The sequence below is a fragment of the Saimiri boliviensis genome, chromosome 8 (assembly GCF_048565385.1).
Source record: "Saimiri boliviensis isolate mSaiBol1 chromosome 8, mSaiBol1.pri, whole genome shotgun sequence".
NCBI classification, from domain to species: Eukaryota; Metazoa; Chordata; class Mammalia; order Primates; family Cebidae; genus Saimiri; species Saimiri boliviensis.
In genome coordinates, this window is record NC_133456.1 from 96872754 (window position 1) to 96886662 (window position 13909).

At 36.4% G+C, this 13909-nt stretch overlaps 1 protein-coding gene across 1 annotated transcript in view; it reads right to left on the reverse strand.

Moving 5' to 3' along the window:
• GPR158 (G protein-coupled receptor 158) overlaps positions 1-13909 on the reverse strand; it is a 384453-nt gene that overhangs the window by 19414 nt on the left and 351130 nt on the right. The window contains exon 7 of the mRNA XM_010341239.3: positions 8596-8834. Within this exon, the coding sequence (XP_010339541.3) occupies positions 8596-8834 (239 nt within the window). The remainder of the gene's footprint in view (positions 1-8595; positions 8835-13909) is intronic.

The window sequence follows — 13909 nt, forward strand, 5'->3', positions numbered from 1 at the left end:
AGGTTTTATTGTAGAACTTGTGACTCCTTTAAAAAGGCAGAGGTAGCAAGTCTGAATGCTGAAATGTCAGGCTTGGGTCAGAGATACTGTTGTGAATACTGAGGAGTAGCACAATCAATCATACCAACTGCATGAAGTCAGTGACTTGATTACGCTATTCTCCTACCACTCCCTAGGAGCTGGGGGCTCTTTGAGGCCAGAACTGTTGGAGTGGCCACACATTTACAGGCTGGCTTTTCTTCATTGCTTCTGTTCACACATTGCTAGAATAGAGACCAAGGTTTTTTCCTTATTCTCCATTGCGTCTTAGGTAAAAAGGGTAGAAAGCATATTCTGTTCTCACTCTCTGGCATATACATTTAAGTTTTTAGTTTCACACGGGGCGACAGAACTTTGACAAAACTGAGCTACCTCAGACCTTACGGACACACATTAGAGAGCGGAATAGGATGAGCTGACAAAGGCAGACTCAGGTGGAAGTCCTCTCAGAGCACAGAGTCCAGGTCAGAGGAGCAAGCTGTGTCTGCCATTTCCTCTCCCTGTCTGATACTGCTTGGCCGTGTCTCCACCCAAATCTCATCTTGAGGTGTAGCTCCAATAATTCCCATGTGTTGTGGGAGAGACATGGTGGGAGATAATTGAATCATGAGGGCAGTTTCTCCCGTACTATTCTCATGGTGAAGAAGTCTCACAAGATCTGATGGTCTTAGAAAGGTAAACCCCTTTCACTTGGTTCCCATTCTCTCATTGCCTGCCACCATGTAGAACATGCCCATGCCTTTCGCCTTCCACCATGATTCTGAGGCCTCCCCAGCCACGTGGAACTGAGTCCATTAACCTCTTTTAAAAATTATTATTTTAATAAATTACCCAGTTGCAGGTATGTCTCTATCTTAAGCAGTGTGAAAATGAATGAATACACTGTAATTTGCATAGGTATTATTGTTTAGGGAGGGAACTGGATATGGGATCACTTGCTACTATTATCAAAATGTCTTTCTGATGTTTCATCCTTTATAAAAGCTGGTGTCTTTGACTAGTCATTTGCTTTCATTCTGGCTGCATCACTAGAGATTCACAAATACTTTCTGAAGTCTTAGCTGGTAGGCTATCATGAAGACTGCAGTGGGGGTTATTTACTTATTATTTATATTCCGCCTTTGTGTAAAACTGTACAACTGTTTTAATTCTTTGAGGCACAGTTATTTGAATGATGCTAAAGAACAGAAAGCAAAGCACTTTTCAGAAGGAGTGGTATATAAATAAGAAAATAACTCCCAGGACCATTATTCTGAAGACACTCAAGTACTTTGAGAAGCATGTGTAGTTTCTAGTGATGTAGCCTCCAAGACAATGTGGTCAGGCTTTTGTCCTTTGATTGAAAATTAGAAATATATGTTTAAGGTCACACATGGTGGCTCATGCCTGTAATCTCAGTAATTTGGGAGGCTCTGGAGGGAGGATTGTTTAGAGACCAGGAGTTTGAGACCAGCCTGGTCAACACAGCAAGAGCCTGTCTCTACTAAAAACAATTTTTAAAAAATTAGCTGGGCATGGTGGTGCACCTGCAGTCCCAGCTACTTGGGAGGGTGAGGCAGAAGAATGGCTTGAGTCCAAGAGTTTGAGGCTACAGTGAGCTATGATCACACCACTGCACTCCAGCCTGGGTGAAATACGGAGACTCTGTCTCTAAACATTGTTTTAATAAAAATAAAAATATATGTTTAAAATAGTAACAAGTAATTCAATGTGCATTAAGGCATATGATATATTGGAATAAAAGAAAATGTACGTAATGAACCTAAATAAAGAACATTAATTTGTCAGATGAAGAGAAAGTCTAATCTATTTTCTGTAACATTCATTAAATGGTGCTTATATCACATTTCACCTGTCATAATAAAGCCTAATCTTCTAGGGTAATTAAGTATTTAAATCCTTAAAAACAATTGCTATTTTAGAATTTCCTTATATAACTCAGCGAGAGAGCTGTATTTTTCTCAGTTCTTTCTAAACATTGGCATATGACTAATTAAATTACTGAACACACTGCCTGTTTTTTTTTTTTTTGTGTGTGTGTGTGTGAAAAATATTGTACAAGGAAAGAAAGGAACAAAGAAGAAGAGCATGACAATAAGAATAAAGATTATATTTTAGGTGAAATATTTTAACACAAATATTTAAAAATTTCTAAATGGAATTAGACTCAAGCCTATCATACCTGTTTTAATTATTGCTTATATTTTCGGTTATGTCTTTCTTTCCAATGTGGTAAATAAAATATATAACAAGCGATGTCAAGTTCTGAGGAATTTCCAGAACCATGAGACTCGTCATGTATTGGTGTGGACTTTCACCACTATGAAGAGGTGGAGGATAGGGGGAGATAATTTATAACAGGGTTCCTGTCAGGGAACAGTTATTAGATCATATAAATGCTGCTGAGAAGAGTTAGGCTGTATCAGTGATACAGAAAGATAGAGAAAACCAATAGGAGATAATAGAGGATAAATAAAAGCCTACATAGGGCTTTTTGGATATATTCTTGTGCCAGGTAAGAAGATAGGGCAGTAAAATTGATTTATTTTCAGTTACATTCCTTTTTATAATGTTCTATGATCACTACCTAACTTCTTGAAGAAATTGGAAACAGCTCAGTGCTTGCCTGGGTCAATATTAAAGTTTGATGCACAGATTTAACCATGGAAGGGACGTTCTAAATGTCCTCGACACTGCCATTTCTTAGCTACTTTTTTGCGGTCTTGTGTCTTGCAGGTAAGGTAAGAATCTGCCCACTTGTTCTAACTTATCTTGGTCACTGGTTCTGCTTCAGCATCTTCAGTGTATGTTCTAAATGTGTAATCAGAAGTTGAGTGATATCCAATTACATATGTCAAAGGATGAATGCCATTACATCACTACTTCTGTTATTAGAGAAATGTATTTTTTTTCCTTTTTTTATACGTTAAGTTCTGGGGTACATGTGCAGATTGTGCAGGATTGTCACATAGGTATACACGTGCCATGGTGGTCTGCTGCATGCATCCCTCCAACATCCATATTAGGTATTTCTCCTAATGATAACCCTCCCCAATCCCTCACCGCCTGCTATCCCTACCCTAACCCCTACCCCTGAGAGGTCCCAGAGTGTGATGTTCCCCTCCCTGTGTCCATGTGTTCTCATTGTTCAATACCCACTTATGAGTGAGAACATGCAGTGTTTGGTTTTCTGTTCTTGTGTCAGTTGGCTAAGAGGATGGTTTCCAGCTTCATCCATGTCCCTGCAAAGGACATGAACTCATCCTTTTTATGGCTGCATTGTAGTCCATGGTGTATATGTGCCACATTTTCTTTATCCAGTCTATCACTCATGGGCATTTGGGTTGGTTCCAGGTCTTTGCTATTGTAAACAGTGCCACAATAATCATACATGTGCTTAAGGAGATTTTGGGCTGAGAAAATGGGGTCTTCATAAAAGAATGTTTTATAATTGGGTATATAACCTGTAATGGGATTACTGGGTCAAGTGATATTTCTATTTCTAGATCCTTGAGGAATCCCCACACTGCCTTCCACAGTGGTTGAACTAATTTACACTCACATCAATAGTGTTAAAGCATTCCTATTTCTCCATATCCTCTCCGGCATCTGTTGTCTCCTGATTTTTTTAATGATCACCATTCTAATTGGTGTGAGATGGTATCTCAATGTGGTTTGATTTGCATTTCTCTAATGACCAGTGATGATGAGCTTTCTTTCATATGTTTGTTGGCTGCATAAATGTCTTCTTTTGAAAAATGTCTGTTCGTATCCGTCACCTACTTTTTGATGGGGTTGTTTTTACCTTATAAATTTGATCAACTTCTTTGTAGATTCTGATTGTTAGCCCTTTGTCAGATGGGTAGATTGCAAAAATTTGTGCCCATTCTGTTGGTGGCTGGTTCACTCTATGATAGTTTCTTTTGCTGTGCAGAAGCTCTTAAGTTAGATCCCACTGTCGCATTGCTTTTGGTATTTTAGTCATGAAGTCCTTGCCTATGTCTATTTCCTGAATGGCATTGCCTAGGTTTTCTTCTAGGGGTTTTATGGTGTTAGGTCTTATGTGTAAAACTTTAATCCATTTGGAGTTAATTTTTGTATTAGGTGTAAGGAAGGGATCCAGTTTCAGCTTTCTGCATATGACTAGCCAGTTTTCCCAGCACCATTTATTAAACAGGGAATCCTTTTCCCCATTGCTTGTTTTTGTCAGGTTGGTCAAAGATCACATGGTTGTACATGTGTGGCTTTATTTCTGAGGTCTCTGTTCTGTTCTATTGGTCTGTATCTCTGTTTTGGTTCCAGTACCATGCTGTTTTGATTGCTGTAACCTTGTAGTATAGTGTGAAGTCATGTAGCATGATGCCTCCAGCTTTGATTTTTTTTTGCTTAGAATTATCTTGGCTATGTGGGCTCTCTTTTGGTTCCATATGAAATTTAAGGTGGATTTTTCCAGTTCTGTGAAGAGAGTCAATGGTAGTCTAATGAGAATGGCAGCGAATCTGTAAATTACTTTGGGCAGTATGGCCATGTTTACAAAATTTATTCTTTCTAACTATGAGCATGGAATGTTTTTCCATCTGATTGTGTCCTGTCTTATTTCCTTGAGCAGTGGTTTTTAGTTCTCCTTGAAGAGGTCCTTCACATCCCTTGTTAGTTGTATTTGTAGGTGTTTTATTCTCTTTGTACCAGTTGTGAATGGGAGTTCACTTATGACTTGGCTCTCTGTCTGTTATTGGTGTAAAGGAATGCTTGTGATTTTTGGACATTGATTTTTTTATCCTGAGAGTTTGCTGAAGTTGCTTATTAGCTTAAGGAGATTTTGGGTTGAGACGATGGTGTATTCTACGTATACAGTCATGTTGTCTGCAAATAGAGACAATTAGACTTTGTCTTTTCCTATTTGAGTACCCTTTATTGCTTTCTCTTGCCTGATTGCCCTGGCTAGAACTTCTAATACCAGGTTGAATTGGAGTGGTGAGAGAGGGCATCCTTGTCTTGTGCTAGTTTTATAGGGGAATGCTTCCAGTTTTTGCCCATTCAGTATGATATTGCCTGTGGGTTTGTCATAAATAGCTTTTATTATTCTGGGATATCTTCCATCAATACCTACTTTATTGAGAGTTTTTAGCATAAAGTGCTGTTGAATTTTGTCAAAGGCCTTCTCTGCATCTATAGAAATAATCGTGGTTTTTGTCTTTGGTTCTGTTTATGTGATGGATTATGTTTATACATTTGATTATGTTGAACTAGCCTTGCATCCCAGGGATGAAACCGACTTGATTGTGATGGATAAGCTTTTTGATGTGCTGTTGGATTCAGTTTGCCAGTATTTTATTGAAGATTTTTGCATCAATGTTCATCACGGATATCGGCCTGCAATTTTCTTTCTCAATTGTGTCTCTGCTAGGTTTTCATATCAGGATGATGTTGGTCTCATAAAATGAGTTAGGGAGGATTCCCTCTTTTTGTATTGTTTGGAATAGTTTCAGAAGGAATGGTACCTCTGGTAGAATTTTGCTGTGAACCTGTCTGATCCTGGACTCTTTTTGGTTGGTAGGCTATTTATTGCTGCCTCAATTTCATATCTTGTTATTTGTCTATTCAGGGATTCAACTTCTTCCTGGTTTAGTCTTAGGTGGGTTCAAATGTCCAGAAATTTATTCATTTCTTCTAGATTAACTGGTTTATTTGCATAGAGGTGTTTATAGTAATCTCTCATGGTAGTTTGCATTTCTGTGGGATCGGTGGTGATACCTTGTTTACCATTTTTTATTGTATCTATTTGATTCTTCTCTCTTTTCTTCTTTAGTAGTCTGGCTTGCCTTCTATCTATTTAGGTGATTTTTTTCAAAAAACCAACTCCTGGATTGATTGATTTTTGAAGGGTTTTTTGTGTCTCTCTCTCCTTCAGTTCTGCTCCCATCATAGTTATTTCTTGTCTTCTGCTTGCTTTTCAATTTGTTTGTTCTTGATTCTCTAGTTCACCTAGATACATAAAGCAAGTTCTTAATGGCCTACAAAGAGACAAACAGAGTTTGGAGGTATGAAAAGAGGATTTGAAATAATCATTGCAAAGAATGTTCTAGTAGTTGATCAGGGGAACAGTAAAGGTGAATGGAATGGCCAGGGCACTACTGAAATTAGTTATTTATGTTCTCATAAGTTCATCTGATTCCTTCCATGGAGTCAGCAGTTCTGTACTTCACAGTAACATGAGAATCACCTGAAATGCTTATGAAACACAGATTGCTGGGTCCCACCATCCTGGAGTGTCTGATTGAGGAAATCAGAGTGGGCTCTAAGAATCTGCACTTCTAACAATTCCCCAGGCGATGCAACTGCTGCAGGTTCTGGGACCACACTCAGAGCTGCTCTTTCTCCCTTCTAATGATTTTAACTCCCAAACCCCTAAATTTGGTGAGTTTGGTCCATTTCACTTAAAAAAAATACATTCTTGTCATCTTGTTTGAATTTACTGATTCGTTATATCACTTTTCTGCTTCTCTAAATTCCTAAGACATTTTCAATAAACTTAACCATACCGTATTATTAAAGTATAGGTAATAAACCCACAACAAACTAACCATCCAGTATTACTCACAATGTATTCCAACATTATCTTATTTTCTAGGTAGGCATTTCCTCCATGTTTCATACAATTTCCACCCACTTTCATCCTTGACTATTTTTTTTTTTTTTTTTTTTTTTGAGATTGAGGCTCACTCTGTTGCCCAGTTTGAAGGGCAGTGGGACAATCCCAGCTCACTGCAATCTCCACCTCCCAGGTTCAAGCAATTCTCATGCCTCAGCCTCCCCAGTAGCTAGGTTTATAGGCACAAGCCACTGCCCCAGGCCTATCCTTCACTATTCTTATAAAATGAATGTTCCTTAAACCTCTATACAATAATATAAATATTATCCATGGTTAAAGAACTTGTCCTTTATAAAAGATTCTTGAGTTCTGGTCCAAACCGCTATCGTCTTTTACTAAACTACTATTGCACCAAGAATCTTCACCACCTCACTTTGCTTTTCAGTAATTTTGAATAATTCTCATTTATCTATGTGACTCAATAGTAAGCTATCTGATAAAGGAATAAGGACTTTATACGGGATACTATCAATTATATGTTTCTATATATTCCTACGTAGAAATCACAAATATGATCCTCTTTGGAGTGCAAAATAATTTTGTTAAAGGTCTCAAATGCATGAAAAAATGCTCAAAGTCATGAAAAAAAAATTCTGGGTGAACAGGCCATGCTATGTGCTTGTTTGTGTCATCATGTATTTTGTTGTTGTTAAACAGAAAAATAAAAACTAGCAGCCTCTGCTTCATAATAATGCAAGGAAATGATCTTTCCTATTTGGTTAACTTGCATTGAGAGCATAAACCAATGTTAGGGTGAGTAGAAATTTTTTATCTATACAATTTAATTTTCATATCCAGACTAAAGTTAAGATCAGAATCGCTTCTTACCTTAGCTCTATGATTTATCTTCTGATAGTTATATTACCCAAAATATCATAAGCGTTATCTATTACCATTATAACCATTCTCTTTACATACCCATATTGCTTCACTATTGCAGATATCAGGTTTATAAGATTCCTAAAATATCTTGTCCAGAAAAATATTTCTTCATTTGAACTGCAAACTACACATTTTATTAGCTTCCAGCAAAAGACCGGATGTAAATATTTAGCCAACAATTACAAAATATGAGAATCAAACTCATGTTTCTATTTTTTTTACATCTGCCAAATACAATTAAGGTTTGTCCTGTGACTTACTGAGGGGAACAACAATAAAATATTCTTCTTTTGGGTATCTTTAGAGACTTAGCTTAAAATAGACTAATACTAACAACAGAAAAATTCCCATGGATTTTCCCCCTTCTTTTTTCAAAACACTGGCCTGCCAAAACAATAATCTGTGTTTTGGGCCCAAGCCATGATGCAGCTCTTCTAAGTTTTCCAAACTCAGCTGAACAGCACTTACTACCTTCAAGTAACATGGCTTAGTCTTTGTGTAATTATGGACCTCAGAGAATTATAAGTAAGTTATCTTTTAAGGTCAGCATAGGGAAGGAAGATAGATTAATCAGAAATTTTGCAGAGACGATCTTTTTGCAAAGAGTGCTCTACATACCAAGTCTGATATATTATAGGGCTGACAGTTTAGGAAAACCAGCATCCTTCCTTTTTTTCTCCCAAGTAAGGAAATAAATCAAGAGAATAGCTAATGTTAGTCAAATGGAGACCAACTGATAAGATAAAAAAAAAGTAAGCTGTTTATACACAGAAGGTGCCATTATTCACTTCCCTTCTCTTTTTTGATTTATGACATTGTCTCAACAAAGCTATATACCTTTGAAAAACAATAGAAACTTCCAGAAAAAGTTTGCATTTCACATGCTATTACTGCCATTTTCATGTTATTTTACCAAAATTACATTTAGGCTTCATAAAAGAGTCTGGCAGGACTTTTAATGAAGTCAGTTTTAATGCTACTGAAAACTGTAAGACCATCACACCGAAAAAGTGACCACATACCTACTGCTGTCATGTAATCCCAGCGGTCAATGAGGCACATATTGAAGATGAGGTGATCGGATGTTTGCCCCTGGCCAATAAGTGAAATCTGTTTCTCCAAATTCTGGCACACAGATGAAGTCCAGCCAATGAGAAACCAAAACACTACCAAGAGTATTACTGCCAGCATTCTCATGACCCGTCCTCCAGTCATATATGGAATTCGTTGAGCCGTTCGTGAAAGAAATACCTTCAAAACCCTAGAAAAGTAAAAGTTCAAATATGAAGGCAAGCCTAACACTCCAAAAGTAAAATTCTAAAACAACTTATTTCCTAAGTAAAATGTAAACCCACCAAAATCCACTTAATCAGCATGTGCTTTGTTTGTGGTTTTGCTTTTTAGAGACAGAGTCTCGCTATGTTGCCCATGCTGGAGTGCAGTGGCTATTTGCAGGCCCAGTCATAGTGTACTGTATCCTTGAACTCCTGGGCTCAAGCAATCCTCTTGGCTCAGCATTCCAAGTAGCTGAGACTCTAGGCATGTGCCACTGTGCCTGGCTTATGCAGAGTTTTAACATGAGAAAATCCAGAAACAATATTGTTCATATTTTTATTTAATTTTATCTTAGTTTATCCTCCAATAGCAAAACAAATTATCTTTCATTAGAGTCCATTAAGTCAGTAGGTTAATATATAATGGGATTTCTTTGAGCATGTCTTAATATTTCAAGGAAAATTCTCAGGATTTTAAAAAGATCCGTAGGCAAACATTGCTTTAACAAGATTTCTGAGGGATCAAAAAATAGTCCTGAAAGTAAGTGGTTGTATTTTACAACATTATACTAACTCAAAACACTTCCTTGAACCAGTTGTTTCAACAGTAGAATGTTTTTAAAGATATTTTCTGAAAATCATTTCATATTACCTACTTTCTTGGTCATTTTATTATATTACCAAAAATAATAGGAAGTCATAATAAAAATGAGAGGAATATTTAAACACCAGGTAGACTAAATAAGGTCAGTGCATTAAGGAAGAAACTTGGGAATATCTATAGGAAATGTGATTTTTAAAACTTAAGAGTTATTTTCTGTATATATCTCAGATGAATAGCCAGAGTTGAGAACTACTAGATTAGATGATATCTAATAACTGTTGTATCTCTAAATATTTTGTGAAGACAAACTCCAACCTTACTATAGGAATTCTCTATTCTTAAATTTCATTTCTAAAATATTCTTGGCTGATTTTAACTCCCCACCCCATTCTGATATTTTGTCACAAAATTATGATTTGATATAAACCACCATGATTGGTTTATGATACTGTGAGAGTATCTGTAATCAATTTCCATAGGCATAAAAAAAAATACATTTTCCCAATGTTCTATTCTCTCCTTCACCTCATTCTTTCAATAATTTTAAGCCATATGAATTTTTTATAAAGATCATTCTAAGTCCAGAAATGAAGCCAATACACCTGAAATAGCCTAGATGTACTATGCTATATTTTTCCTCCATACATAGACCTTTGGCAGTTATCCCTGAATTAACACAACACATCCAGTAAAGAAAGTTGCTTTGCAGCTTATTCTCATTTATACTCCTCCCCACCCAATATCTTTAACCCCACTGTCCTTCAGGACAGAGGGTAAAGTTACTGAATTATTAATAAAATACTTCTCAATTTTTCCACGGAACAATGTCATAAATATAGTAACAAATAAAAGTGCAAGAGAAGATCTCTTAACCACTCTCCATCTAGTCAATTTCCCAGATTAACAGCTACTCTCCATTCCTTATATGCAATGTATTAAGTGCCATCCGTGTCACAGTGCACGCTGACACTGGCAGGTAACATGCTATTACTCTTCCCTATGCGTAAGCACTTCTGCTCCAACTGGCTTAATTACTATTTGTTATGAGTCAGGTGTATTTATTCTCAAATTATACATGATTACTTTAATATTATATAAATATAATTTTTATTTAATATTTCTATATTTCATATTTTATAAATATTTTAATATTTACATATTTCATAAAATGATTATGAAATAAAGGAGACATAGCTATGAAATGTCTCTTGAATGCTTTGGAAAGACTAACACATTAAAATGTTAACTTAGCAAAAGGAAGGAATTTTAATATACAGAATGGTCAATAAACAGAAAGCTAGAAAAGCTCTACACTTAGATTACTTCAAAAAAATTTGACACAATGCAGTAGACAATATATTTTGGTGATTTGTGCTATAGAGAGAACAATGAACTCTAAATATCAAACCCATAGTCAAAAAGAAGCCTTATTTCAAAGACTGTTAAGTGATTATTTGTGTTTTAAATTACAGTATCTATATACTTTTTAAATGCTTTTCTACTTTAAAAAACTTCATCAACAAATTGACCAAATATAATACCAAGTCCAGTTATGCTGTTTAAGAAGACTTCCATTGTAACTGACAGATTGAAAGAGTCAAGAATTCTACCTTAGAAGTAAGAAATTGTTTTTGGAAAATATTTTTGCCAGTTCCAATCTTATTTCCTATAGGAGAAACTTGTAATCATAATTTACACCTATTTGTTTCTGGTTGAACCTAGGTGAATTATAAAATTTGAATGACTGCATTCTCCAGAGAGAACCTGACCCATTTTTCTTCCACAGTTGGGCAAGGGCAGAAAAACAGAAAATTGGTGTTCCAAATTCTAGCTTTACTCTTAATGTGAACATTTTAAAAGTAAATATAATGAACAAACATTTAAATAGTGACAACCGTATGTTAGGCATCATGGAAGGTATAAGATATCATTCTTGTCTCCTAGAAGCTTACAATATAACTAGAAGTAAGTTTGCAAAGAGCTGTCATATGCAATAGCTAACATTACATACTGATGGGGCTATTAAGTCTACTAACCCAATAGGATAGGTAGTATTTGATCTGGGTTTTGGGGGATATCAATAGGTAGAAATGAAGGCAAGTGGAAAGATATAAGGAGATATTCTAATTAACAGAAATCAAAACCTGAAAAACATAAGCTGTCTTTAGGGACAGTAGGGGGAACCGGCTGGCAGGAAGGAAAGCCTGGTTCTCAATACCCAGGAACTCTAGGGAGTTTTCAAGTTAAGGCAAGGAGTTTTCATCAGGTTAAGAAACAGTATTTCTCACATTTTGTTCATGGAAAGAATATATAGATCGTAACTACTTTTCCCTAAAGCACTATTTTTTCTGATAATTAGAGTTTCACAATTCCCAGTGAAATGTTAAATCTCATGGAAAGCTAATAGTGGAGTTGTTAGGTAACTGTTTCCTTTAAAATACTTCTTAATCAGTTAAGTTTGGTCTTTTGCAAAGGAAATCTAAGATCCCAGTTCTAGTAATCTTTTACTAAAGAAATTCCATTTCTAAATTACCAGAAATGTTCATGTTTTCCAGATGGCCCTTTGGGTAATTATTGTATAGCTTGAAAATTCAAGATTGTCATAAATCCCCATAATCTCATTTTAAAGAGAAAAACCAGAGCAAAATCCCTTATAAGTCTCCCATTATTGATTTTACTGGCTTTCAAATAATAGAAAACATAATAAACACAACTCTACACTTCAACATAAGAATTTCAGAATATTGGTTTTGTAAAATGGAGTAAGATACATTTTTCTAGGATTGTCTTAAAATAAGCTTAGAAGCCAAATTATAAAAAAGAATACACAGATATGCATTTGTATGAAATACAACTGTAGAAAAAAAATCATTGGACTTCCTGTATGGATTACTTTTCCATTATTGTTTCATAGATAAATCTTCAAGAGACTATCAGTTTAGGTTTCACTATTTCTGAAGGAAAGTCCAACATATATGAGAAGACTGCAGGAAACTTCCAAAATTTAATATGAAAAGGCATATTTATAGCATGCATTCAATTTTCATTTTTAATAGCAGATATATTCATGGGAATTATTCTGAAATGAAAAAAAAAAAAAGGCAACCCAGAAATTGTCATTTCCTCTACATTTCTGGTTCAAACTATATAGCTCACCATAAGAACTTGTACTTGGGTTATCCATGACCTTCCTCCAAGAACTGATAGTGTTCACTTCTTATTTTACATGACCTCTCCCCAGCTTCTGGTATGACTGGAGCTCCTTTTCAGTCTCAATTGCAAACTTCTCTTCCTCACTCTGCCTCTTAAATGGCAGTGTTTCCAAGGATCTCCTAAATGTGGCAATGTTCTATTACCACGACATATCTCACCTAAGCAACTCCATTGGTTCCCTTGTCCCGGGTATCATCTACATGCCAGCAAGTCCCACCTCTACATCTCTGGTTCAGATCATGCTCTTGAGCCTCGATCCTTGCTATGGGTCATCAGCAGGGCCCGAAACAAAATCACCCCTCTCTCCACTCCTTCCTTCTCCTACGCACTTTGCTTTTCTCCAATCTGCGTTTGCTGTTGTGTTACAGCCCTGTCTAACTGTACAAAGCAGAAGCTTAGGAATTAAACTTTGATTTTTCTCCCTATCCACATTTCAGCAATCAAATGAATCATTAAGAATTTAATGTCTACCTCTTAAGTATCTTTCAACTTCTTCTACTTTTCTTCATCCTCACTGCCACTATACAGCTCCTGGCTACCAACTGATTCCTATAGTAGCTTCCTAACTAGTCACCTTGCTGATCTTGCCCACCTTCAATCCACACTCTGTGATGGACAACATGATCTTTCACTGTCGTACATCTGATCATGTTGCTTCCCCGTTTACAATCACTGGCTCTCCACCAAAATTTAGTATGGTAGAACACTTCTAAAAATTGGTTCCTCCTCACCTCTGCACTGTATTGTAGAACACTTCTAAAAATTGGTTCCTCCTCACCTCTGCACTGTATCTCCCCATTCTCTACATCCTACAGTTCCGCAGGTCCCTCTGGATGACATGCGGTTATCCTGTGTCTGGGCCTTTGCTCTCAGCTTTCCTCACCATCCTTCCTCCCACCTATGCAAACACAGTGTTTTTCTAAATCCTTTATCTCCATGTCTCAATTTAGATGTTACTTGCCATTGATGCCCATGCTTCCCAAACAAGGAGCATCAATTTTACCTAAAAACTTGGTACAAATGAGAACTCTTGGATGCTACCCAGACCTAGTGACTCCAAAACTGTGGAGGGATGGTCCAACAGTCTACTTCAACAAACTTTTCCGGGAATTTTGATAATGGGTAAAGTTTGAGAACTGCTGCTCTAAACAATTTTTCCTAGCAGCTCTAAGATTGGTGCAGGTACCTTTCCAATAGGCTGACTGTTCTAGCCTGCCACGTAGATTTTTGAGTTTTTATTATGCT